At 41.5% G+C, this 27,469-nt stretch overlaps 1 protein-coding gene across 2 annotated transcripts in view; it reads right to left on the minus strand.

Annotated features, from left to right (window-relative positions):
* Positions 1 to 11,710: 11,710 nt before the first annotated feature.
* GDPD1 (glycerophosphodiester phosphodiesterase domain containing 1) overlaps positions 11,711 to 27,469 on the minus strand; it is a 29,963-nt gene continuing 14,204 nt past the window's right edge. The window contains exons 3-11 of one of the 2 annotated variants that reach the window (XR_005885930.1): positions 26,221 to 26,356; positions 23,136 to 23,181; positions 21,765 to 21,883; positions 20,887 to 20,976; positions 16,516 to 16,649; positions 14,808 to 14,867; positions 13,550 to 13,601; positions 12,966 to 13,193; positions 11,711 to 12,647 (exon numbers count right to left, since the gene is read on the minus strand). Coding sequence is in view for 1 of the 2 variants with exons in the window: in XM_041001077.1 (XP_040857011.1) it covers positions 13,071 to 13,193; positions 13,550 to 13,601; positions 14,808 to 14,867; positions 16,516 to 16,649; positions 20,887 to 20,976; positions 21,765 to 21,883; positions 23,136 to 23,181; positions 26,221 to 26,356 (760 nt within the window). In the remaining variant the exon portion in view is untranslated. Of the gene's footprint in view, positions 13,194 to 13,549; positions 13,602 to 14,807; positions 14,868 to 16,515; positions 16,650 to 20,886; positions 20,977 to 21,764; positions 21,884 to 23,135; positions 23,182 to 26,220; positions 26,357 to 27,469 lie in introns of both variants that reach the window. The other variant, XM_041001077.1, reaches the window with a different exon arrangement.

Raw genomic sequence — 27,469 nt, forward strand, 5'->3', positions numbered from 1 at the left:
TGGCCTGGGAAAGCAGTTGAGGACAGCCCAAAGATCCGTGTGGGATCCTCAGAAGAAGTTCCTGGATCCTGGCTCCGGATTGGCACAGCACTGGCTGTTGCGCTCACTTGGGGAGTGAATCATTGGATGGAAGATCTTTCTCTCTATTTCTCCTCCTCTATGTATATCTGACTTTGTCGTAAAAATAAATAAATCTTAAAAAAAAAAACTCCCTCTTGATTTCCTGCCTCATCTTAACTATGCCGAGCTCTAACTACACAATATATAGATATTTAAGGTGATAAATATCAAAATGCTTTGATACACCTATGCATGCAATTGCTGCCATTTAGCTAATTCATATATCCATCAGTTATGGTATTATTTTCTTTTTCTTTTCTAGTGACAGCTAGTCTGTTAGCAAATTTTAAGTATATAACATGTTGTCTTTAACTACTGGCTACACATTAAACTTCTCAAACTTACTCATTTCGTATAACTGAAACTTTGGATGTGCCTCTTGACCACCATCTCTCCTTTTCTTCTCCCTCAATCCCTGGCAACCATTCTGTGTGCTTTTTCTGTGTTTGACTGATTTAGACTCCACATGTAAAATAGACCATAAGATATTACTTTTCCTGTATCTAGCTTATTTCACTTAGCATAATGTCCTCCACATTCATCTATATTATTCTTTTTTAAAAATATATTTATTTTTATTGGAAAGACAGATATACAGAGAGGAGGAGAGTTCTATTTTCAGTTGTGGGTCAGAACCACCATGAAATTTTCTATACCATCTGCTGTACATAAGCATTGCATTTTTCACAGCTACATCCTTGCATTTAAATTCTGCCTGAAGACAAGTTTATCTACATTGTATATTCTTGTATCTTAGCTTCCAAATGAATGAGAATTTTCAAGATGTGGAGGGACTGGTTCCTCTACTCTGTTCATATCATATTTCTTAAGATTTGTTTTGCTGATCTTATCTTATTCCAGGCTTAAAGTTCTTAACTGTCACAAGAGCAACTGAACCCCAGTAAACAACAGCTTATTCATTTCCCATTTCTGGCTTCTGAGAAAAACCCTAGCTGAAAAAAATAAAACAAAACAAAACAAAAAAACCTAGCAGCCTTTATGAGAAACCTGAACCAAGATCCCTTGCTGTACTGCCGTCTCAGCCTTTGGCCCACAAGTCAAGCAGCTAGCATCACCTTTGTCTCAACATCTGCAACTCAATATGGAGATTCACATCATTGTCCCCAAATCCATTTCACAATCATGGTGCTCATTTGAAGGAAAGAGGCATCTCTCACATATGAGACAAAAATGGATTTTTAAGTGCATCCAGAGCTGAAGGTGCAATATGGTGGTTCATTTATATAACAGATATAAATGGATTTATATCCATTTATGGAAAATGGAACTTAAAAATGAGTTTGTTGAGGTACAAAACATTTTTGAAATCTATGCATATAGGGCCTGGCAGGATGGCTCAATGGTTAAATCCTCACCTTGCAAGAGCTGGGATTCCATATGGCTCGTGTCCAGGCAGCTCCACTTCCCATCCAGTTCCCTGCCTGTAGCCTGGGAAAGCAGTCAAGAACGGCCCCAAGCCCTGGGACCCTGCACCCACATGGGACACCCAGAAGAAGCTTCTGGCTCCTGCTTTGGATCAGCTCAGCTCTGGCTGCTGTGGCCAGGTGGGGAGTGAACCAGCAGATAGAAGAGCTTTCCCACTGTCCTTTTCTCCATAAATCTGATCTTTCCAATAGAAATAAAAATTTTAAAATATTTTTAAAAAGAAATCCATGATATGAAAGGTCTTTAAAAACATGCTGAGAATTCATATTTGGAGAAAAACATTTATGGATTTCCAAAACTCTTGCACCAGAATTAACCTACATGTTAATTCCATTTTACGTGAACTTTTTGAAGTGTTCTCATGTTTGTGGAGAGCTTGCATATGGCAAGCACTGGGTTGAGATCTGAGATTCAGCAGTGAACAAAACCAGGTCCCTGTGAGAGAAAACAGATGACAAACAGGGAATTCTATCAACATCTATGTGATTCGTGCTGTACAAAAAAAATCAAATAGGGAAGAGGGAGAAATTCTAAGTCAAAAAGGGCTATTCTCTATTTCCTCCCTTTTACTTTTCTCAAGTTTCCAGGCATAACAAAGCACTGCAAAGTATGGAAAGAGAACAGCTGGTCCTTTACTGCAGGGTGGTATTCCGTGTGTGATCACGTAGTGGTGTGCACTCTCCTCCTGAGGGCGTGGCTGATTTCCAGTTTGGGGCTATCGTGAATAAAGCTGCTATGACTTCTCCTGAGTCTGCCTTCTGGTGAGCCCACACACTTACTTCTCTCTTTGGGGTACGTGCTGGGGGCAGAGTTGTTAGTTATGGCACAGTCACCTATTTCGTAACCAAAGGTGAACAATGATGGAATCAATATCCACCCCAGAAAGGTACAGAGTTCAAGCTCTTCATCCTCATCAACTTGAGACTCTGCCAGACTTCTCTCATGTTGCTCCTTCTGTGTCTGTTGATTACCTTCTAAGCAGAGTAAATACCTAGAAGTAAGTCTGCACAAAGTAAATCTGCTCTGCCTGGAACGCTTTGCCTCTAGAAGAGAAGTGCAAAGCCCTCAGGAAGGAACATCAAGACCTTAGGAGAGGCCAGTGTGGCTGGAGCCCAAAAGTAACAGAGAGTGTAATGGGAGACGACATCAAAGCAGGTCTGGAGTGGAGGATGAAGGAAGCCAGAGCAAGGTCTTTGTCATTTAGAGGTGTTTTGAGGACAATATGTACCCACTCTGGCCCAAATCAAGTCATACTGACTGCTCTATTATAAACAGACTAAAGGGGGACAGCACTGTGGGGTAGCTAGTTAATCTGCTGTCTGCAGGGCTGGCATGCATATAGACACTGGTTTGAGTACCTGCTGCTCCACTTCTGATCCAGCTCTCTGCCTAGTGTTTGGGCCCCTGTAACCATGTGGGAGACCCAGAAGAACCTCTTGGCTCCTGAGTTTGGCCTGACCCAGTGCTTGTAGTACAGGCATCTGGGGAGCGAACCACAGATGGAAGATCTGTATATGTTTTCCCCTTTCTCTTTGTGTAATTCATTCAAAATAAATAATAAATCAATCATTAAAAAAAAGAACAGATTGAAGAGAAATGAGGGAAGAGGCTGGAAGATGTTTCGGAGTACTATAGCAGGCAGACAGGTTTTAACTTAGCTCAGTGTTGTGGTATCTTTCGACAACAGAAGAGATCTGATTTGGAAACATTTTTTCTTTTTTTTTTTTCTTTTTAAGAATCACTTATTTTATCTGAAAGTCAGAGTTTACAGATAGAGATCATCCATCTGTTGGTTCACTCCCCAAATAGTCACAACAGCTAGGGCTAGACCAGGTCAAAACCTGGAGCCAGGAGCTTCATTCAAATCTTCCACATGAGTTGCAGGCGCCCAAGGACCTAGGCTATCTTTTTCTTCGCTTCCCAAGAGCATAAGCAAAGACCTGGATAGAAAGTGGAGAAGCCAGGACTGGAACTGGCACCCATATAGGATGCTGGCATTGCAGGCAGCAGTTTAACTGGTTTTGCCACAGTGCTGGTCCCCTATATACATTCTTTTAATTTAACCTAAGTGAGAGGCAGAGAGAGCTGGAGAGTGATTTCATTCACTGGTTACTTTCCCACATTCCACAATGGCCAGGGCTGGACCAATCCCAAGGCAGGAGCTAGGAACACAATTCAGTTTTCCCTCATAGGTGGAAGAAACCTAATTACTTGATTCATCATCACTTCCTCCTAGGGTCTACACTGGCAGGAAGCTGGAGTTAGGATGTAGAGCTGGAAATGGTTGCTGGGCACTGTGGGATGCAGGCACCTTAACCACTAAACAACTTCCTGAATATATTTTTAAGTTGTAACTAACGGAGTTCTTTGAGATGATTGAAGTAAAAGAAAAAGGAAGCATTGAGCCTGACTAAATGTTCCAATTCGAGCAAGATAGGATTGACCTACAAACTTTTTGGTGCAATTGATCATACAGAAGGTCTGGTAAGAGTCGCCCCTTCAAACCTCACTTTCGTCATCACCAGGGTTAGGAGCAAGTCCATGTGGCACAGCTTGTTGATATAACCTTGAATTTATTGACACTTTCCACTAAAAATTACTGCAGAACTGGCATTGTGAGATGAAGTAAGGCATCAGATTCTCGTGTGGATTGCTACTGGAGGAATGCCAGTCTATAATGGTTAGTGGCAGAGTGGCTGTGTTTATAAACTTCCTCATGGCCAATTCCTTTAATTAAGAAAAAAATCAGAAGTAGAGAATTAGGAGATGTGGAAGGGGCGAGAGAATCCAGGCCAGGAAAGCTAACACCTTCTCTTCTGGAAACAGCACAAAGCTATCTACAAGGCTGAGTTCAGGTATCCCAGTGGCCTGGGTCTCTCTAAGCTTCTGAGAGAAACAATCTCACTTCTCTTGTTTTGCAGGGCAGGGCAAGCCTCCTGGCCGTGCTTAGGGCACTGCCGACGGGAATGATCCTGGTCAGTGCAGTCAGCACACCTAAAACACGTGCACGGCACAGCTGTTCTGCAATCTCAGATGCTCAGGAGTCAGTTTTCCTATGAATCGATGTTCCACTGAAATCCATACTTGTCTTTGACTGCCTCAGCAGGGGCTGCTACAATTTGTGACACTCTGAAAAGGTGAAATTCCAAAATGCCCAAATGAAGAGACTAATGATGAATATTGTTCAGTAGGCTGTGCTAGAAACAGGAGCGTGAGGAAGGAGAACTTTCACTGGGCTTCTCCTGCTGACAACCAACATTTATTAAGTCATCAGCAATGACCAAGGATGAAACTAGAGGGACAGACTGGCTCAGTTCTGGCATTGCAGCCAACTGGGGAGTAAAAAAGCAGATGGAAGCTCTTTCTCTCATCTCTCCTCTTCTCTGTATATCTAACCTCTCTAGTAAAATAAGTAAAACTGTTTTTTAAAAAGTCACAAGAATAATATTTTGTGGTACTTGAACATATATAGAAAGCAGCTTTCATTTTTTTATAGAACTTGATCGAGCATGGAATCTGTGGTTTCCAACATGGGTCTTCACAGGTAATAACAGATTCTTTAATCCACCTATGGACTAAAAACTTCAGTCATATCCTTCATGTAACTATACAAAATAGTACTAGTATCTGCCAAGTGGCAAATAATCTATCTTTGGCTAAATGACACTTAAAGAACAGTGTGATCATGTGGGTACTGTAGTCTACAAATGACAGGTTAAGACAAGAGGTCCAACATGATGATGGCTTGACCAAAAGGCTTCCAAGTTCTCTACACCCTCTCCAACATGTTATTGAGGCCAGCATTGTGGCAAAGTAGATAAAGTCACCACCTGTGACACTGACATCCAATTTGAACACTGGTTCAAGTCTCGGCTGCTCCGCTTCTGATCTTGTTCCTGCTGACGTGCCTGGAATAGCAGTGGAGGATTATCCAAGTGCTTGGATCCCTGCACCCACGTGGGGGTGAGGGAGGGATGGGGAGAGACAGTTCTTGGTTCCTCTTAACGTTCACTCAACCAGGCGCCTGGCTATTGCAGTCATCTAGGGAGTAAACTAGTAATATTTCTTTCTCTTTTTCTCTCATTCTTCCTTTTGAATAGATACATCTTAAAAACAAAAACTTCTGTATTTTTCCAAATACAAGCCATCCTAATGGGTATGAGGTAGTTCTAATATTTCTTAGCAACAGGTTGTTTGAGACAAGTTTATAAAAAGACTTTTTCCAGGGGAAAATGTAATACTTTTCAGCATTTCCCCCCAGGTCAAGAGGTTTGTTCTGAGCCTGGTTAAATGATTGAATGGCTAAATCCTCACCTTGTACATACCAGGATCCCAATGTGGGTGCCAGCTCATGTCCCGGCAGCTCCACTTCCCATCCAGCTCCCTGCTGGTGGCTTGGGAAAGCAGTATAGGATGGTCCAAAGCCTTGGGATCCTGCATCCACATGGGAGACCTGGAAGAAGTTCCTGGCTTCAGATCAGCTCAGCTCCAGCCATTGTGGTCAACCGAGGAGTAAACCAGCAGACAGAAGATCTTTCTATAGATCTGCCTTTCCAATAAAAAGAAATCTTTTTAAAAGGTATGTTCTGATATAGCAACATTAAGATTTTGATGAGTTAAATTCATGTTGTTTTTAGTGACCAATGGAACCAGATGTATCCTGTTCGATCCTGCAAAATTGCAAAAAAAAAAAAGTCTTATTGCAGAATCACATGACCTCACAAAATGATGACTGTAGGCATATATGCAACAAAAAGGGAAGTGAATCAGCTACAGAGGGAAAGGGCCTGGGAAGGAACTCGTGAAGAATTACACTGTTTATGTGAACTTGCTCCTAAGTACACAAAACTATGGCCTCATGAGACAACTTGAACAAGCACCTCAAAGATCACAGAAGACAAAGTATCAACACCTGCAAGTTTTCAAAAGTCCAAATTCTTTCCTTCCCAAATGGTGGAAATGATTAAAATGAATGCAAAAGAAACAACATTCAAGATTTGCATTAAATAATATGAAACATGAGTATGTTTGATTCTAAATTTTACTTGGAAGAGGGGAAACAAAACCAGCGCTGTTGCTGTGGTTTTGGAGGTGATACTTTGAGCACCACCTGCAGGTAGAGCTGTCTGAAGCTTGGTCCCTGGGAGGGCAACGCTACCATGTGGTGGGACCTTTCAAAGCTGAGGCCTAATAGGGAGCCATGATGTTGCTGGGCTGTTACCCTCCGAAGGAACTGATGCAATTATTGCTCCAGACAAGGTCACTATAAAATAATACACCTGGCCACCACTTGCCTTCCTGTCTTGGGCTGCCACCAAGATGTAATACAGTCAGGGGTCCCTGACAAGAGCTGACATCACACACTTGAACTGTGAACTAAGCATGTGTTTTTTTTTTCCTTATGAAGTACCCAGCCTCAAGTATTTTATTACCATAACATAACACTTACTAATTGGAAAGGTAAACAAACAAAGGCACAACATTTTTAAGAGTTTGAGTAAACAATGATTCATGAATCAGGCAGCTCCAAATCAGAAATGATCTGGGAGCTCACAGAGGGTATAGGAGAGGTGGCTTTTATAAGATGGACACATCATGATTTTGTGACTATATTAAAATTTACATGAGTGAAGTTGAAAAAATAAGATGGACACATAAGTAAGGGGAAAAAAAGATTCAACTTGTTTTAATTTTTTAAAAAGATTTATTAATTTTTTTAATTGGAAAGGCAGATACACAGAGAGGAGGAGAAACAGAGAGGAAGATCTCCCATCACGATTCACTCCCCCAAGCGGCCACAGTGGCCACATTTCAGCCGATTCGAAGCCAGGAGCCTGGGGCCTACTCCAGGTCTCCCACACGGGTGCAGGGTCCCAAGCCCTTGGTCTGTCCTCGACTGCTTTCCTAGCCAAGCAGGGAGCTGGATGGGAAGAGGGGCTGTCAGGACTAGAACCAGTGCCCATATGGGATCCTAGTGCCTTCAAGGTGAGGACTTTAGCCACTACACTATCATGTCAAACCCTGTTGTTTTAATTCTACAGTTGCCTTACTTGGTTGGTGCCATAGGAAAGTCCCTAGTTATATAACTGCAAATAAATTTGTTGTTGCTTTCTGATTACTTGAGCTAAGTTGTTTTTAATATGGACCCTTACAAGAAATAACTCAAGGCAAATTTCATTCAGTTTATAACCTAAGCAAGGTAGAGGTCACTCATGAGAGCTCATTGTTGTTTTTATACATTTGAGACAGAAATGCATTCAGACAGAATGGGAGAGAAAGGCAGAGATCTTCCATCTGCTGCTTCACTCCCCAAATACCCACAACTAGGGCTGGGCTAGGTCAATCTGCTCTTCAAATGGTTTCACTAGGCTGAAACCATTTTAATTGGATTATTTTTAATTTAATTATTTTTCATTGGAAAGTCAGACTCACAGGAGGGGAGACAGAAAGGTCTTCTGTCCGCTGCTTCACTCCCCAAGTGGCCACAATGGCTGGAGTCGAGGTCATGCAAAGCCAAGAATCAGGAGTCAGGAGCTTCTTCCAGGTCTCCCGTGCAGGTGCAGGATCCCACGGCTTTGGATCATTCTCTACTGCTTCCCCAGGCCACAAGCAAGGAGCTGGAAGGGAAGTGGGGCCGCCAGGATTAGAACCAGTGCCCATATGGGATCCCAGTGCATACAACACAGGACTTTAGCCACCAGGTTACCACACCGGGCTCCTGTCTACCCTGTAACTTCTCCTTGTTTGTTATTTGTCTTCTGTGAGCAGGAACTGGACCTCGTTACCATTGTACATCAAGCACTTGACCCAGGGCCTAGAAGATGGAGTGTTCAAATAAATAAGTGAATTAGTGTAAAGAAAGGAGGAGAAAGTCTTAAAGAATCAGAGTTTTGCTTTGCAGGTGAACAGGTCAGAGAACCAGCAGGAAACAGAGGCACACTCAGAATCACTTGGGCGTTGCTTAAAGAGGAATCACTTACACAGCAGGGGAAACAATGATAATGATGGCAGAGCTCTTACTACCCACTGAACAGAGAAAGGCTGGTTGTTGTTAGTAGAACCTAAGAGTCTTAGAGAAAGAGTCATCTCAAAATTAAGTTTACACCTTTCAGCCCAGGAACTCAAACAACATTCTCTCAGGAGCTTGAGAGGATAAATATCAGCCTCCCTCTACTATTTGATCTCCTGCCGGGTTTTTCCACTAGCTAAACACAGTAGACAATGGAACCAGTATAAGGACTCAAACAGCATTTGTTCCGAAAGGCTTTGTGTTTCCTTCATTAGAGCAAACTAAGGCATATACACTAACATACTTACAATTTTCCATGGTGGTTTCTGGGACAGTAATAGCGTGTGTCCTTACCTGAGATTCCTTACAGTCCAGTTTCCCACCTAATGCCAAGGAGAGTGGTTTCAGGGGTTGAAGGGAGCATGGACTTGTTTCTGTCTCCAATCATAAGTGCTCCCAACATTGTTGTGGTACAGAGAACACTGAGCACACTTGACTGTAAAATGTGCTTGTACTGAGAAAGTTCATTTTCCATAGGAGCCCTGGCAACTACTCATTCTACTGGTGTTTTGTCTTTCTCTCATCACTGGATGGTGAATGGAAGGTAAGCTAGAAAAACCAGAGCAGATGGGAAGGTTAAGAAGACCTCAATTGGGGATCCAGTGGGACCCGAGTCTCTTGGCTCAGGTCTTTGGGTCTGCCTGCGAGAATTGGTCCTCCTCAGTGGATAAGACAGAACAGTGGACAGCAGGCCCTGATGCATATGGAGGATATGGCAGCCCACTGGGGCCTGCACAGGACATCTGGTAGAGGACATCTGGTATCATAGCAGAGGAAGGAGGGCAGAACAAATTGGACAACTACCCCAACCAAGTGATGACAGTAAAAATCTGATCTGATGGAGATTGTAAGGTCAACTATGTCAGCCAACGGACATTGAAAGGGATTCATCACCCTTGGATTGGTGAGATGGACAGCATTTCAGAACTACTGAAACCACCTGGACAGAACCCTTGGAGTGTGAGCCACAACATGGACCCTGGGCTGATATCCAGTGGCCGTTCCTCATCCCCAGGTACTGAGGCAGTTGGGAGGCTGGGTATGGCTCCTCCCCTTATTTCCTCCCTTCCCCCAGAAATAGGAGAATAGAAAATTCAAAAATAATGCTCTCACTCATTTTGCCCTAACCCTTGATCCTTCCTATCCTGATTAACTATGTAAACATCAAAAATAAAATCTAAAAAAAGGGGAAGACCTGATTGTATCATTTCTAACCAGATAAATTCCCTTTGAAAGTTTCATCTGAATTTTAGTTTTACTTAAGACATAGGAATATGGTAATATCAACTGCTCTTTTATGTTGTTAAGCACGTAAGAATGCCAAAGTGAACAAAATCTGAATATCTCTATCAATGGAACATAGGGAGAGACAGAGAAGAAGAGAGAGCAAGAATGTTCCACCTGCTGGTTTAACTCCCCACAAGTTCCCACTAGCCAGGGCTGGATCAGTACAAAATCAACCCAGAGCTCAATCTGGGTCTTCCAAGCACATGAGCCACTACCTGCCCCCTCCCAGGGTATGCTTTAGCAAGAAGCAGAAATCAGAAGTGAGGCTGGACCTGAACCTGGGACCTGAACTTAGGTACTCTGAGACGCAGGCTATTAATCACCATGTCAAACACCTGACACAGACTTTATTTTAAATACAAAATCTCAAGTTTAAAATTAGCCCTTAGAGCTGTCTGATAATTCCACTATGGCTATCAGATTCCCACCCTCATTCTCTAAAATGCTGGCTTTTTGTCTCCTGAATTTTTTTTTCCCCCAAGTGGAAAGCAGAGATTTCTATGTCAGGTTCACTCCACAAATGCATACAAAGACTGGCTGGGGCTGGGCTGGGCTGAAACTGGAAGCCATGAACTCAACCCAGGTCTCTCATGTAGGTGGCAGGGACTCAATTTCCTTAAGCCGAAGTGAGGAATGAGTCTGGACTCCAATACTGGACACAAGCACCTCAACTAGAATCTTAATTGTTAGGCAAAATGACTGCCCTGCATGAATTTTTTTTAAATGTCTATTTGCTTTATTTGGAAATTACAGAGGGAGAGACATTTTCCATCTTGTAATACCTTCTAACAGCAAGGGCTGTGGCAGAGTGAACCAAGGCACAATATACCATACGTGAAGTATCTAAAATATACTCAGGGGTCGGCATCTGACATAGTGGCTAAGATGCTGCTGCTGAGGACACACAAATCTGGCTCTACTTCCCAGTTCCAGGTTTCTGTTAATGTACACCCTGGGAGGCAGCAGGCAGTGAGTCCTTCCTACAGACAGGAAATATGGATTGAGTTCTGGGATCCTAGCTTCAGGCTGGTCCAGACCCAGCTGTGGCAGACATTTGGGAAACAAACCAGTGGATACAAGATCTCTTGTCTGTCTGTGCCTCTGAATTGCTCATCAGCTGTATCTCATTGTATGTTACACTGGACTGACAGTTATGTCTATCAAACATGATTTCAATTTTATACCAGTTTTATACATATATATGTATATATATATACACATGTATACATATATATATGTCACATGATGAAAAGGATGAAGAATGTGACCATCAAACAGAAGAGCTCCACAACATCAGACAGGGCAAAGCTAAGAATGGTACAGGACAACAGCTGCTGCTTGAGACAAGTTCCTGGCATAACCAGCAATCAAGCTGGCAAACATTATGCCAATACTGGCACCTGAACCAACCATACCAACTGTGGCAGCCCCAGCAACTAAATAAACTTGCCATTGTGTCAGTCTCCTAGGAAAAAATGCTGGACCTCCTATGAGGGGGAGCTGTCAGCTGTTCATGCAGTCCTCCAGTCTACACAGGCCTGCTTAGGCCCCTAGAACAATAGAGGATCTGAGCCAGAGAAGGGAGTGGTGAGTCAGTAGCTTGCACGTTACAAGTCTCCCAGCTCTGGCCTCAGCAATGAGCTCCCCCCACTCCCAATCAAACCACTTATTACACTAGTAACATTTACATCAAAATTTAAGGTTATTGAATTTCTAAAACATAATACTCCCATAGAAAAGCAACACTCAGATGTAAAGGAAAGTGCTTGTGAGTTAATAAATTACCTGATAAAGTTCTTTTTTCAAATGTCAAGAAGCAAATTCCTTACCTTAAAACTGTTTCTATATTTTAGAGAGAAATCCCACGTCCATTTATTCATATCAACTCATCACCTCATTAAATTAAGCAAAAATATTTATAATGCAAGAATCCTAAGAAAGAATTACAACTATAAAAATTTTTAAGAATCTTTTTTGACAACTTTATTTCAGTTTAAATAACAAAGCAAATAATATGTCATCCAGGGCAGACGGGAGACTATGGTCATCTTTTATAGCTACAGAGCTGGCAAATTCCAAATGACAGATGTAATCTAGGTACAAGACACTTATTACTCCTTGGGTCTATTTACTTCCCAAACTGAGATTATGGGAATTAGTCAAAAAGATTAGAAACAGATTTACATGAAGTCACATCAGAAAGGCTGGGTAAGTGGTCTAAGCCTTTGGGAAATTCTGTTTCTATTTTATACTCAGACGACTGAATGCTTAACCATCAAAACAGGTGGTTCATACCAAAAGGATTAAAAAGAATGATATGTACTTTTACATCAACTGGGTATAATCACTAGGGCTCAGGACGTTATTTCAAGTCTAGATGTCGGCTCAGTCAGTTAATGCCAAAATTGGAAATCTTAGTTTTCTTCAAAGGAAACACAAAAATGTTATTCCTATCTTAATTCGCAGTTGATATCTTCTGAACATTAAAAAAAAAACTAGACATGGTAGCATTGTTATACACCTGAAAGATTCCAAATGGAATGTCCCATTAACAACAACAAAAAAATCTCATTCGGTCTACAGATTTTATTTGTAATTAAGTAATATACTTGCAGTTATTTTGAGCCTGCCTCCTGTTAACAATGTATGGATTTTTGCTAGATAACTACATTTGCTTTCCAAGCTTTTTCTTCCATGGTATTTTTCCCCTTTAACTAAGATGTACCTAGAAATAATAAGACAGTGCAGAATCATTACAATGGTCTTCAACAATTTCCTTTTACTAAAGCAGCTGATCTGATTCCAGTGGAAGCTAATGCCAAATTTATCTAATAGTCTTTGATTTCAGAATTACTTAGAATAGTAGGATATTGCATTATATATGCAAATCTTGATCAATAATCTTCTACTTAGCATCTCATAATCAGTTATCTTTCTAGACAATTCACAAATGCAAAATGTGCAATATTATTTAAAATAAATATACAATATATAGTTTCTACATTCTTATACAGACTTAAAAATGAGGTAATAAAAACTTAACTGATTAAAACCTTTACCCATTCTGGAAATGTCTTAGGGAAATGTTGGTGAAATATTTTTTCTTGGGTCTTTTTGTGTTTTCTTTGAGTGCTTCTGAGTTCTTTCTCTATGTTGAAAAAGAATGTAAGAAGTCCTTGAGCTTTGTTGGATAGTCTGTCATCACTCCAGTTGCTCCTAAATCAAAAGCTCTTTTGTACTCGTGTTCTTCGTTTAATACCCAAACATAAACCTGAAAATTAGAAGCATGAGAAGTATGAGAAGAGTCAAAAGAGGGTTTTGCTTTTAGAAGATTTATATAATCTCAGTATACTTAGAAATAACCTTTATAGAATTGTCATTTTAAGAAACCATTGCATTCCTTAAAAAAAAAAAAAAAAACTTCCACTGACTAAAAACCAAGTCTCTCCTGCCCCTGTGACTGCCCAGCTGCAGAAATGCCAATGGCTTTACTACTAACCCCAGGGCAGAGCCCAAGGCAGCACCAGCAGAGTCTGGAGCCAAACACAGTTAAGAAGTTCCTGTCCTTCCACTGTGTTGACCTGGTGAGATGTGCTATTTCTGCAAGATAGGTCTCCAGAAACTTACTTGAATGCCCCGAGCAGTGAGGTGGTCAAACAAAGCTTTCCTCATTAGTAAGCTAGAAAAAAGAAAAGCAGGAGGGGAAAGGGAAAGGAAGACTTACATTAACCATTAGTCCTATTTAGGTAAGTTAGTGTTCAAGATTTCCCAATCTAAGTTCTGAGGTTTCAACAACACACATGATGGTTCAGGTCACAAGTGGTTTCCACACTAGAGCTTCTTTCACTGCAGGCCGCTGGCTGGGGGTCCCTAGAACCTCCCTGCTACTCTGTGTTGCCACTGGATCCTCAGAAACCCCATTTTTACTCAGTGGAAAAGAGGTGTCCTCACTTTCACTGCTGAAGCAATTAATGAGAGTGAAAAAGACTGGGATGTGCATGCTTCTAACTGTTCAAGGCAAAATAAGGTAACAAACTGGGACCGAGCCCTCCATATGCAGTTCGGTTATAGAATGGATTAATCTTTTGCAAACCCTCCTGAGACTTCACATACATTCATTATACCATCTTATGCCTACATAGAAAGTATCTTTAATTCTAAGTAAATGAATTCCAAAACAATATTCAGAATACAAATCACTTGGATAAAATGGGAACTAATGATATGGAAAAGTAAATGTTAGGAAAACTCAGGCATGATTTACCCTGTCTTTGTGGTAGTAAAAATAACAAGTAAGTAGAAAGAAAATGCTTTCCATCCCAGCTCTGCTAATTGGATGACACCAAGTCAATTACACAACTCTGTTAAGTTCTTCCAAAGTTTTTATGACTAGCAATTGAATTTTGGGGAGTAGATTTATATATTTTTATTGGAAATGCAGATCTACAGAAAGCAGAGATGAAAAAAAAAAAAAGTTAATCCTTTAGTTCACTCCCCAAGTGGCTGCAATAGCCAGAGCTGAGCTGATTCAAAGCCAGGAGCCAGGAGCTTCTTCTAGGTCTCCCAATGTGGGTGCAGGGTCCCAAGGCTTTGGCCCATTCTTTACTGTTTTCCCAGGCCATAAGCAGGGAGCTGCCTGGGAAGTGGAGCAGCTGAGACATGAACCGGCGCCCATATGGGATCCCAGAGCAGGGGTGGGGTGTAATTAAATAATTGAACCATTGTACCAGGCCCTAGCAACTGAGTTCTACATGAATCATTCATATCTATTTACATGGCAGATTCTCAACATGCACTTTTCACACATTGCATGTGGAGAAGTTTGCACTAAATTTTACATGCAATTAGTAAGCAGGAGCAACAACAAAAATGCCAAAATTCTTACGCATCAGAAAGCCAGATGAGAAACTTTTGACTTCTGGACATGGTATGTGGTTCTTTTAGCCTAGAGTAAAATGAAGCTCAGATTACAAATTAGAAACGCACGTATATATATATTAGTGTGATAATATAGACAAGTTTAAAAACAAAAACCATAACAACAAAATTCTTCTAACTGGGTTCCCTGTCTCCATGGGTCTCAAGTTTTTTGCCACCACTATTCAATACTTAAAAATAAAATTCTGTTTCTAAGATCTGTGACCTGGGCTCATGTTTCCTTTCTTTCTTTCTGTGAGAACACTCCCCCCAGCCCCGTCTGTTGCTTTGACTGTTCTAACTTGATAGGTGGTAGATTTAAACAAACACCACCTGTACTATGGATGAAAAGACACTGAGGAGTAAGTGAGATGGGTAAAGCGTGTTTTCCTTCTCTTTTCAATATTTGAACACTTGCACTCTATCTGTCCTAATTATCTTTCCTACTGAAAGAGTATCTGCCTTTTTGCTGGCTATATAAAGCTAAGTATTTGAAGAATAAATAGCTAAGAATCATTTTAATTTGGTGAATCTAACTAATGAAAATATTTTTTTTCAATAGACAAGAAGTGTTTTCTATTGTTTTGTGTGAGGGAAAAAGCTACAAAAACTTAATATATATGATTTGGAACAGGAAGAATAAACAAACTCATCACTAAAAAAACTGAAATGAAAAACAGATGAAGCAGAAGCTGGGCATAATAAGGGACATCGCCTTCAATAACTGTTTTCCTCACCAGTATTTTCTGATGACTGCTACGCTAATGTCACTTGATTTTTTTTTTAAATTCTATTTGGGGATAAAATATATTTCAGGAAGCTGAAATCACATTTAGAATTCCCGGAGTTTCAAATCTGTTTGCTATGACTCAATTATTATTCTCTGTAGAAATCACACTCTAAGTATGTAGGATTTTGAGACAAAGCTACCTTTCTTTTCTTAAGATTTGTATTTTATTTACTTTTAAGACTTACAGAAGGATCACAGATCTTCCGTCTGCTGGTTTCATTCCTCAGATGGCTCTAATGGCCACCGCTGGACCAGGATGAAGCAGGGAGTCCAAAGCTTTATCTACATCTCCCACGTGGGTGGCAGGAGCCCACACAATGGGGTTTATAACCCTTAATTATTTATTCATTTTGGGGACTATGTCTTAGTTATAGCAAAAGATATTGCTAAAATAGGTCAAGAACATGAGAATAACAGAAGCCTGTTCTTTGTCACTGAACATTATTGCAGTACGTTTTCTATTAGTATAACAGAATATCCGAAGCTAAGTAACTTCTCAAGAAAACAAGTTTGGTTACAGTCCAAGACCATGACATTGGCCTTCACGCAGCTTCCTGTGGTGACCTCATGGTGGAAGGTAGAAAAAAGGACAGGTGCAGGACAGGGCCCCATGGGAAACGGGCGGCTACCCAAAGTCCAAGGAGCCCAACTTGCTTTATAACCATTCACTTTCACAATAACTAACCCAGTCTTGTAACAGCAAAAGCTCATATTCCCCTGAGAAGGGCATTAATCCCTTGTAATGACCTAATCACTTTTTAAGCTGTTCTGTGCAGCCGAACAAGCTTTAAAGGGAATCTTTGGCAGTAAATCATAGTGCTGCTGATAGTAACGAGCTTCTTTGTCCCTGTCATTGAGAACTGATTAAAGCAGGGCAATCACTTACTTCAGGGTGATAGAAGGCATTGGGATTTCAAAAAATTGTTCCCGGATGGGCACGAAAGGTAAGAGGCCCGTGAAGAAAAGGCCGAGGATGAGCAGAACACGCTGCAGACTGAAGAGAATAGGGATATCGGAATTCTAGAAGACACAAGCAATATTATGCATTACAGCCTATTGGAATAAAGAGAAGCATTTCATAACTCTCAGTATGTCTCAATGCTATCTTTTGAAATCAATTATAAGCACTCTCAATATTATGAATATCCACTTACAAAAACACCACATTCAGAAATAGCTAGTATTAGATAAACAAGTAATAACCTACCTACAATGTACATGCTATCATTCAAATTTGTCTATTACCTTCTATTATTGTAACATTCTTCTTTCTAAAGGTCATATTACTCACATCTAGAGACCCCAAACATAAATCCTGTAAGACAACATAAAGATCTGGATACAGGAAATTTTGGTAATCTAGCCTGTGTTTTATAAGATACATGGTTACAGAGTTATGGATATGAAGATATACACATATAGATGGGAGAGGATCTTCAAAAAGTTCATGCAAAATGTGCGTCATGAAAAACCATGTGAGAATTTCAAAACTTTCTGCAGCAAAATAAATTCACCTTTTAACTGCATTTTCCATCAACTTTTTTGACAATCCCCATCAACTTTTGAAGTACCCTTGGAGTACCAGTACTGTTTCAACAATCACCTTCCAGCTACATTGTGAGTCAGATAAAAAATAGAAGCAGGGCTTTGTAAGCCAGTCTAAAAATCAATTCTAAGTTTCCAATGGAAAATATATTCAAGATTTCAGAACCTTTAAAATGCAGTATATAAGTTAATCGTGGTAAAAATACACTCAACAGAATTTGCCACCTTAACCTTTTTTAAGTGTATAGTTCAGTGGCATTAAGCATATTTCAAATTGCACATCCTATCATCAGTACTCCATATGCATTAAACAACTCCCCAGTCCTCCTCGTCCACCTCCTCCTATACTTAAAAAAATAATAATTTAAATTGTGGTTCCATTGGATTGTTCCCCAGGAAGAAATCCCTTTCAAACTTGGGGTCAGCAAACAGAAAAATGGCTAAGATGCTGCCTGGGACACCCACTTCCCATGGAGGACTGCCTGCACTGGAGTCCCAGCTCTATACTAGATTCCAGCTTCCCGCGTATGTACACCCGGGAGGCAGCAGACCATGGCACAAGTCACTGGGATTCTGCCAACACATGGGTCTTGGATAGGTCCAACTCCTCCTGGTTTTGACCTGGCCCAACACTGGCTGTTGAAGGGATCTCAGGAGGGGATGAGATGGGAGATCTCTGCCTCTGTCTTTGAAATTAATTCAAAAGCTTACAGATAATACAAAAGGAAAATCATTTATTTTATTTTTTAAAAAAGAAACATTTATGGGCCCGGCGCAGTAGCCTAATGGCTGAAATCCTTGGCTTGCGAGCACTGGGATTCTATATGGGTGCCAATTCATATTTCGACTGCTCCACTTCCCTTCCAGCTCCCTGCTTGTGCTCTAGGAAAGCAGCAGAGGATGGCCCAAAACTTTAGGACCATGTACCTGTGTGGGAGATCCAGAAAAACTCCTGGTTCCTGGCTCTTAGCTGCGGATTGGCTCAGCTCTGGTCATTGCGGCTATGTGGGGAGTGAACCAGTAGACAGAAGATCTTTCTCTATATATATCTGCCTTTCCAATAAATAAATAAATCTTTTAGAAATAAATACATTTATTTGAAAGGCACAACAACAAAGAGGGAGAGACAGAGGTCTTCTATTAACCGCCAGTTCATCTCCCAAATGACCAAATCTGGGCTAGGTGGAAGCCAGCATCCAGGAGCTCCATCCTGGTCTCCCAAACAGGAAACAGAGGCTCAAGTACCTGGGCCAGTTTCCGCCGTCTTCCAGCCATACAAGCAGCCGGCACACTGATAGGGCATACCAGCATCACAAGCATTAACTCATTATGCAACAAACACTGGCCCCAGCTACTTACTTTAAATAGTCACTTTTTCTCTCCTTCTTTTTTTTCTAGCACTTATTTTTATTGGAAAGACAGATTTATAGAGAAAAAGAGAGACAGAAAGAGCTTCTATCTGCTGTTGTACTCCCCCAGGCCTCCTGTAGGTATCCCTCCCACATGGGTGCAGGGTCCCAAAGCTTTGGGCTGTTCTCGGCTACTTTCCCAGGCCACAAGCAGGGAGCTGGATGGGAAGTGGAGCTGCCGGGATTAAAACCGGTGTTCATACTCACTTTCTTCTTTATTTGAAACATAAACTAAATTGAGAATTTTTAAAAACTGTGTCTACATAGTGCTTTATGTTTCACTTATTTATATACAATATCCAAATCCTTGGAAAAAAATTTCAACCTTATGAACAATGATTATACTTTTCAAAAACAATTATTTATTTGGGAAAGAGAAACAGACAGACCACTCCCATCTGCTGCTTCACTCTCTTAAAAACCCATGACAGCCAGGACTGTGTGAGAGGCCAGAGACTAGGAGGCCAATCCGTGGCCCCCTCCAGAGTGGCAGAAACCCAACCACCGGGTTCATCCCCTGCCACATCCCAGGGTGTGCATTTGCTTGAAGCTGGAGTTGGAGGGGTACTGCAACTCCAGCTAGAAATCCAGACACTCAGAAACAGGATGCAGGAGATATGACCGGTGCCTTAACAGCGGGGCCAAAGGCCTGCCCCTCTGCTGAGGAGTCCTCAATTCTGCCAATCCAGGCACTAACGGCAACAGAATTCATGGGAAAAACAGATTAAGGGGCTGCCCCTAAAATATACAGTAATTGTTTAATTATTCTTTTTTTAAAGATTTATTTATTTTCATTACAAAGTCAGATATACAGAGAGGAGGAGAGACAAAGAGGAAGATCCTCCATCCAATGATCCACTCCCCAAGTGACCGCAAATGGTTGGTGCTGAGCCAGTCTGGAGCCAGGAGTCAGGAACTTATCCCATGTCTCCCACATGGGTGCAGAGTCCCAAAGCATTGGGTCATCCTTGACTGTTTTCCCAGGCCACAAGCAGGGAGCTGGATGGGAAGTAGAGCTGCCAGGATTAGAACTGGTACCCATATAGAATCCCAGCACGTTCAAGGCGAGGACCTTTAGCTGCTAGGCCACGGCTCCGGGCCCATAATATACAGTAATTGTTACGGGGGGGCAAGCAGGTCTCTGATGGGGGAGATGGAAGTGGCATGCTGGCAGAAGCTGAACAATTGGTTGTACCACTCTCTCTTAAATGAGAATAGCCGGGTTGGGACCCAGGCATTAGTGCAGTTTTTGAACTGTTCAGGTAATTTAATACAATAAATAATAAAAGTCACTGAGAACAAGTATCTCATGGTTTCCCATCATCACCGCGTGCCCCACTTCCTTTTATTTTTATATTTTGAGCTTAACACCCCTGGGAATATGGTACGGAAGAATTAAGACATTTCTTACTGTGATGTTTGAGAATTGTTGGTGACCAGCTTTGCTTTGTGGCATAGCATGTTAAACAGGTGCCTGCAATGATACTACACCTGTGTCTTATGTGGGTGCTGTTTAGAAACCCAGCTGCTTGGGCCCGGCACGGTGGCGCAGTGGTTAAGGTCCTCGCCTTGCACGCCCGGGATCCCATATGGGCGCCGGTTCTAATCCCGGCGGCCTCTCTTCCCATCCAGCTCCCCACTTGTGGCCTGGGAAAGCAGTCGAGGATGGCCCAAAGCTTTGGGACCCTGCACCCGCACTTGGGGAGTGAATCATCAGATGGAAGATCTTCCTCTCTGTCTCTCCTCTCTGTATATCTGCCTTTCCAATAAAAATAAAATAAATCTTTAAAAAAAAAAAAAAGAAAAGAAAAGAAACCCAGCTGCTCCACTTCCAACCCAGCTCCCTGAAAATGCATCTGGGAAAGCAGAAGTTACTCCAAGTAACCTGGGTCCCTGTACCTGCAGAGCAGATATGGAACTTAAATCACAAAGTCCAAATCCATGATCTCTCAGTAGACTTTGGTTATTCCTATACAGTAACAGGTCTTTGAGCCCTGCTGCTAAAATCTTGTGGCTGGGTGAGTTTGGGAGGGGTTCGGGCCTTGGGGCTGGGGGCAACTGCCGCTCCCTGCAGTGTGGCGGCTGTGGGGGGTGCCCCTGCCAGATTGGACCCAATGCTGGAGACTCATGCCAAAGACACTGCCGGAAGGCAGTGGTCGAGTCCTCAGCTTCCCCCGGGACCCAGTAACATGTCTTTGTATGAACATACAAAATAAACAAGATCTTAAAACATCACAATTATAACAACTTGTTATTCATAGATAAATAAGAAAGATCACGCTCTATCATTTTATAAAACTTACCTCTTTGTAGCATTTCTCTACAATTTCATAACTGGCGTTACCCCACACTGTTAAATGTTCTCGTTTATACTGCTTCACCAACTCTGAAACCTACACGTGAAAATTGAGAATTTTATGCATACGCACATTTGTAAATCTACTTACATCATTGCACTTTAAAAAATAGGTCTCGGGTCTGGTGTGATGGCTCAGTGCCTAAATCATTCTTGCCTTGCAAGAGCTGGGATCCCATAGGGGTACCGGTACTAATCCCGGCTGCTCTACTTCCCATCCAGCTCCCTGCTTGTGGCCTGGGAAAGCAACAGAGAACGGCCCAAAGCCTTGGGACCCTGCACCTGCACCCACGTAGGAGACCAGGAAGAAGCTTCTGATTCCTAGCTCCCAGCTTCAGATCAGCTCAGCTCCAGCCATTGTGGCTACTTGAGGAGTGAACCAGTGAATGAAAGATCTTTCTATAAATCTGCCTTTCCAAGAAAAATAACATTCAAAAAGGGTCTCACCTCACTATCTGCTGATGGATAATATAATATTTTAGAAAAGCCAACGTATGCATTAAGATTATTTTATAAAATCCAAAAGTTATATATAATTTACTATTCTACAATCTATTTATTAGAATGACATCTCTTTTGTAACCTGGCATGAACTAACTACAACTGAAACAAGTTAAACTAGAAGCTAATTATATAAATGCTAGAATGACTGGTTGACTAAGACCTGCCAACTCACTCTGGAAATAGTTTCTCCCTCAGTAAAGTGATCTCTCCTACCAGCGCATTATTTAAAACAATGCTGAGCCCTTGAGTATTGCATTTCCTGAACCCTCCTGCCCTATCCTAATTTCACGTGGGAACTGGATGCAACACGCCCATTAGTACCTTCTTAATCAGCACACTGTTGTTGACTTTGATGTCGATGTTAATGGGAGTGTTAGGAAAGGCTTCAAACACCTCCTTCAGCAATGGGATCCGGTTATCTTTGCCTTCACACTGGCATGCTGAGAAAGAGTTTAAAACACATTCTTAAAAGACAACTTTTATTTTCTTCATGATTAGAAGTTACAGTATGTATTCAGGAGAGCCCATTTACAAAATGAGTTAACATATAAAAAAGAAAATCATATAAAATCCAACTACTTAGATGTAAGTATTCTGATCATTTTGTGCAGTTCCTCTATTCCTTTTTGCTGAGCATAATTTAATACAAAGATAAAATACATTCTCTGAGCCTTTTACATAAATGAGTAAATACTTTCATGTTGATATGTTTTATAGCTATGATTGAAGTTTTTTTAACTAAGCCTGAGCTAACTATAGCAGTTGTAAGAAATAATACAGAGAAATCCACTAGGTCTGGCACAGTGGCACCTCAGGTTAATCCTCCACTCTGTGGTGCCAGCATCCCCTATGGGTGCCAGTTGACATACCAGTTGCTCCACTTCTGATCCAGCTCTCTCTGTATGAAACTAAACGGAAGGAGCTGCTTGAGTCTCTAGTCCTCACCATAGTTAGATGACCAATCAGGTTTATACCTGTAGGCCTGGAGCTGTAGCTGTGGTACAGCGGGCTAAGCTCTTGCCTGCAATGCTGGCATTCCATATGAATGTCATGCACCTGGGAAAGCAGCAGAAGATGGCCCAGGTACGTGGGCCCCTGAAACTTATTGGGAGACCGAGATGAACCATGTGTCCTCCTGGGTTCAGCAGCTGTGGCTGTCTGGGAGATGAAGAAGCAGATGGAAAACATCCTTCAGCCTCAAAGTAATAGAGAAGGGTTGGTGTCATGGCACAGTGGGGAAAGTAGCTGCCTATGATGTTAGTATCCCATGTGGGTGCTAGTATTTTTGCCCTGGCAGCTCCTCTTCTGATCCAGCTCACTGCCAAGCCAATGCACCTGGGAGAAGCAATGGAAGAAGAATCAAGCATTTGGGTCCCTGCACCCATGTGGGAGATCTGGAAGAAGTTCCTGGCTCCCAGCTTCAGAACAGCCCAGCCCTGGTCACTGTGCGTATTTCAGGAGTAAATATGAGGACAAAATCTCTCTCCCCCTCTTTCTATAAATTTGCCTTTCAGGAAAAAAAAAAAGTGTGTGTGAGAAGAAAGAAAAGTAAGATCTGTAGGTCTGAGAACAAGCTCAGGTGCAAGAACCTACTTTGACAAAATAGGAAACATTTTAATTAAGCTAGCAATTTAATTAATGAATTAAATATACTTTAATGTAAATGTTTAAACCACAAATGAGAAATAGTACCTCTTTGAAATGGGACATCCAGTTTGCTGAAGTAAGGTGGGAGCTCCTGGAAAAGACATCATTGAAAAAAAAATCTCAAAAATTGAACTGTATTAGTGACTTATATTCATACATAAAAATTGGCTTTTTCCAAAAATAAAAGAGCAAAGCACTACATATTTTTACATAGGGCACTCCATAACAGAATATTGCCAATAGCAATATACTTGCTACCACCACTGACAAGAAATCTGTACTTTCATCAATAATATATACAGGTTTCAGTAAAGAAGTTAAGCATAGACAATTCAAAGGTTAAAAATAACTAATCACTACATAGGAAACTCTCTAACTCAATATTCAAAGGAATACTCTATTAAAATTAATCTAGAAAATCAGGAAAAATTAGGCAGAAAACCCTAGAATAGAAGTACAATAAAACGTTAATTCTCTCTTTTTTTTAAGATTTATTTATTTTTATTGGAAAGTCAGATTAACAGAGAAGAAGATAGAGAGGAAGATCTTCCATTTGTTGATTTACTCCCCAAGTGATCGCAATGGCTGGTGCTTTGCCAATCTGAAGCCAGGAGACAGGAGCCTCTTCCAGGTCTCCCATGCAGGTGCAGAGTCCCAAGGCTTTGGGCTGTCCTTGGCTACTTCCCTGGGCCACAAGCAGGGAGCTGGATGGGAAGCAGGGCTACTGGGATTAGAACCGGCATCCATATGGGATCCCAGCATGTTTAAGGTAAGGATTTTAGCCGCTAGGCTACCATGCTGGGCCCTAATTCTCTCTTTCAAAAAAAATGACTTATTGATTTTTATTTGAAAGACAGATTTACAGAGAGAAGGAGATACAGACAGAAAGATCTTCCATCCACTGGTTCACTCCCCAAGTGAATGCAATGGCTGGAGCCAAGTCAAGCCAAGCCGGAGCCAGGAGCCAGAGTCTCCTCGGGGTATCCTGTGTAGGTGTAGAGTCCCAAGGTCTTGGACCATCTTCTGCTGCTCTCCAAGGCCATGAAGACAGAGGTGAAAGGGAAATGGAGCAGCCAGGATTACCACCGACACCCACATGGGATCCCGGCACATGTAAGGTGAGGACTCCAGCCACCAGGGAACCGTGCCAGGCCCTTCTTTTTTTTTTTTCTGTTTAAATAATTATTTATTTTTATTGGAAAGGTGGATTTACAAAGAGAAGGAAAGACAGAGAGAAACATCTTTTTTGGGCCCAGAGCAGTGGCCAAGTGGCTCAAATCCTCACTTGTATGCACCAGGATCCCACAGGGGCATCGGTTTGGGACCAGGCTGCTCCACTTCCCATCCAGCTCCCTGTTTCTGTTCTGGGAAAACAGTCGAGGACAGCCCAAAGCCTTGGGACCCTGCACACGTGTGGGAGACCTGGAGGAGTTGGGGGCTTCTGCCTTTGGATCAGCTCAGCTCTAGAGTAATGGCCACTTTGGGGAGCAAGCCAGAAGATGGAATATCTTTCTCTGCTTATCTTCTCTCTGTAAAATCTGGCTTTTCAATTAAAACAAATAAATCATAAAAAAAAAAAAAGAAAAGAAAGAAAGAAAGAAAGAAAAGCTTTCTTCCATTCCCTGGCTCACTCTCCAAATGACCACATCAGCTGGGGCTAAGCCCTTCAGAAATTAAGAGCCAGAAACCAGGAACCTTGTTTTGGTTCTCCCTTGTGGGTGAAGGGTCCCGAGGCATTAGGCTTTCCTTGGCTGCTTTCCAGGGTCGTTAGGATGGGGAGTGGAGGGCCTGGTAGCGTGGCCTAGCTACCCTCGCCCTTAACACGCCAGGATTCCATGTGGGCACCAGTTCTAATCCTGGCAGCTCCAATTCCCATCCAGCTCCCTGCTTGTGGCCTGGGAAAGCAGACAAAGATGTCTCAAGCCTTGGGACCCTGCACCCATATGAGACATCCAGAAGAAGCTTCTGGCTCTTAGATTTGAACTGGCTTAGCACAGGCCATTGTGGCTACTTTGGGATTGAATTATCAGACAGAAGATCTTTCTTTCTGTCTCTCCTCTCTATATATTTGACTTTCCAATAAAAATAAATAAAAAAAAAAAAGATGCCCATGTCCCAGCTTCACTCCCAATTCCAGCTTTCTATTAGCATGTACCTGGTTCAAAGGTTAGGTACCTATAACCAGCTGGGAAATCAGGACTGAGTTCAGCTTCAGTCTGGCCCACCCTGAGCTGATGCAGACATTTGAGGTCTAATGGATGGGAGCTGTCCCTCTCTATCTCTCCTTCTCTCTCTGGAAAATCTTTCAAATAAAAATATACCTTAAAAAAAAGGGAGGGGCATGAGGAAAGAAGAACTGATCAGCATTGCAGTGTAGTAGTGCCAGCATTCACCTATACAGGCGCTGGTTCATGTCATGGCTGCTCCACTTCCAATGCAGCGCCCCGCCAATGTGCCTAGGAAAGCAGTGGGATAGCCCAAAGCCTTGGGACCCCACACCCACATGGCAGACCCACAAGAAGCTTCTGGCTCCTGGCTTTGGATCAGCTCATCTCTGGCCATTGCAACTGTATGGAAGATGTTTCCATTTTCTTTGTCTCTCCTTCTTTCTGTAATTCTGCTTTCCCAATAAAAATAAGTAAATGTTAAGAATTTCTTTTGAAATAAATAAAGAAAGAAAGGAGGGACAGAGGGAAGAAGGAAAGAAAGAAGGGAGGAAGGGAGGAAAGGAAGGAGGGAAGGAGGGAGGGAGGAAGGAAGTAAAGAAGTAAAGAAGGAAGGAAGGAAGGAAGGAAGGAAGGAAGGAAGGAAGGAAGGAAGGAAGGAAGAAGGGGAAAAAAGCAGCAGAGGACAGCCCAAGTGCTCAGGCCATGGCACCTATGTGGGAGACTCGGAAGAAGCTCCAGGTTCCTGGATTTGGATCTGCTCATCTCCGGCTGTTGCGACCACTTGGGAAGTGAATCAGCGGAAAGAATCTTCCTCTGTCTCTCCTACTGCATATCTGTCTGTGTATGTGACTTTCCAATAATAAAAAATAAATAAATTTTTAAAAGTTATTAATATTTACTGTTTTAAATAAAATTAAACTCCCTGGTATCATGATAATCATTAGTGACACATTTTTACTTACATGGTACTTGAGATCAGAGATGTTCACATTGACCCCGGTTGATCTCTTTAGATTCTCATCATGTGACACTACAACTTGTTCATCTTTTGTAATATGGCAGTCCAGTTCTAGCATGTCCGTGCCAATTTTAACTGCACTGAAGAAATGAAAAGAAAAATCAGTTTGAAATTTAAAGATACATTGCACCAGATATAACAATTCAGAGTTTAAATTAAAAAAAAAAAACCTTAATATCTAAATATCTCTTTGACATTTGTCTACCATGACTTACTGAAATAAAAAAAAAAAAATACTCTAAATGAACTGAAAATAAGAGAACCATGTTGGGTCCAGCATGATAGCCTAGTGGTTAAAGTCTTTGCCTTGCATCCACCGGAATCCCATGAGTACCAGTTAGTGTCCCAGCTGCTTCACTTCCCATCCACCTCCCTGCTTAAAAAAAAAAAAGATTCATTTACTTGTTTGTTTGTTTTGAGGGGTTTCAGGAGTGATCCTGATGGTCATTATGAGAGAGGGTGGGGACCCAAAGTCGGAACCAGGCTAGGACCAGAGAAAGCTCCTCTCCCTAGTCCCAAAGGAAGTTTACTGAAACAGTACATATTTTATGGCTAAATTTCTGACAAGCTCATGTCAAACACAAGAAAAAAGGAACCAAGCCTTCAACATTTCCAGAAAAAGAAAAAATTATATTTTAGCTCTAACAGATGTGGAAAATAAAATTCCACAGCAACAATACCTAATAACTTATGTGTTGAGGAAGTTATTGGAAGCTCTCTTACTCATTATATTGAGGTTGTATTATTTGTCCCATTTAATGGATGGGACAATTAGTATTATATTAATTAGATATTTTTTTTAAAAAAATCATGAAAACCAGGTCACCGATTAATTACTTTGACTAACGGCCAACTTATACTTTCAGCTATTGCTGATACAATTTGCTTTCTTCCTTCCCCTAGTCATATTAATACTACAAGGATCACATTGTCCTATGGGCCCTTACAAAAGTGGCCTGGTTTAATAACCTGTTTTAATGAGCCCTTAAGAACCAGACTTTACATGTTTAAGGGCTTAGTGATACCTGTATAATTGTATGTGTCTACCATGATTCCTTAGCATTTGGCTCTAACCTTACTAGGAAAGGGATTTTATCTGTTTGTTTGGTTGTTTTGCTAATATTCTGCTCTGGTTTTTTATGTCATTATCAATTTCATTTATTTGAAAAAAAGATGAAGACAGAGTTCATTCC

Source organism: Ochotona curzoniae, unplaced genomic scaffold (assembly GCF_017591425.1).
Source record: "Ochotona curzoniae isolate NIBS_2020 unplaced genomic scaffold, NIBS_Ocur_1.0 scaffold_2453, whole genome shotgun sequence".
Lineage (NCBI taxonomy): Eukaryota > Metazoa > Chordata > Mammalia > Lagomorpha > Ochotonidae > Ochotona > Ochotona curzoniae.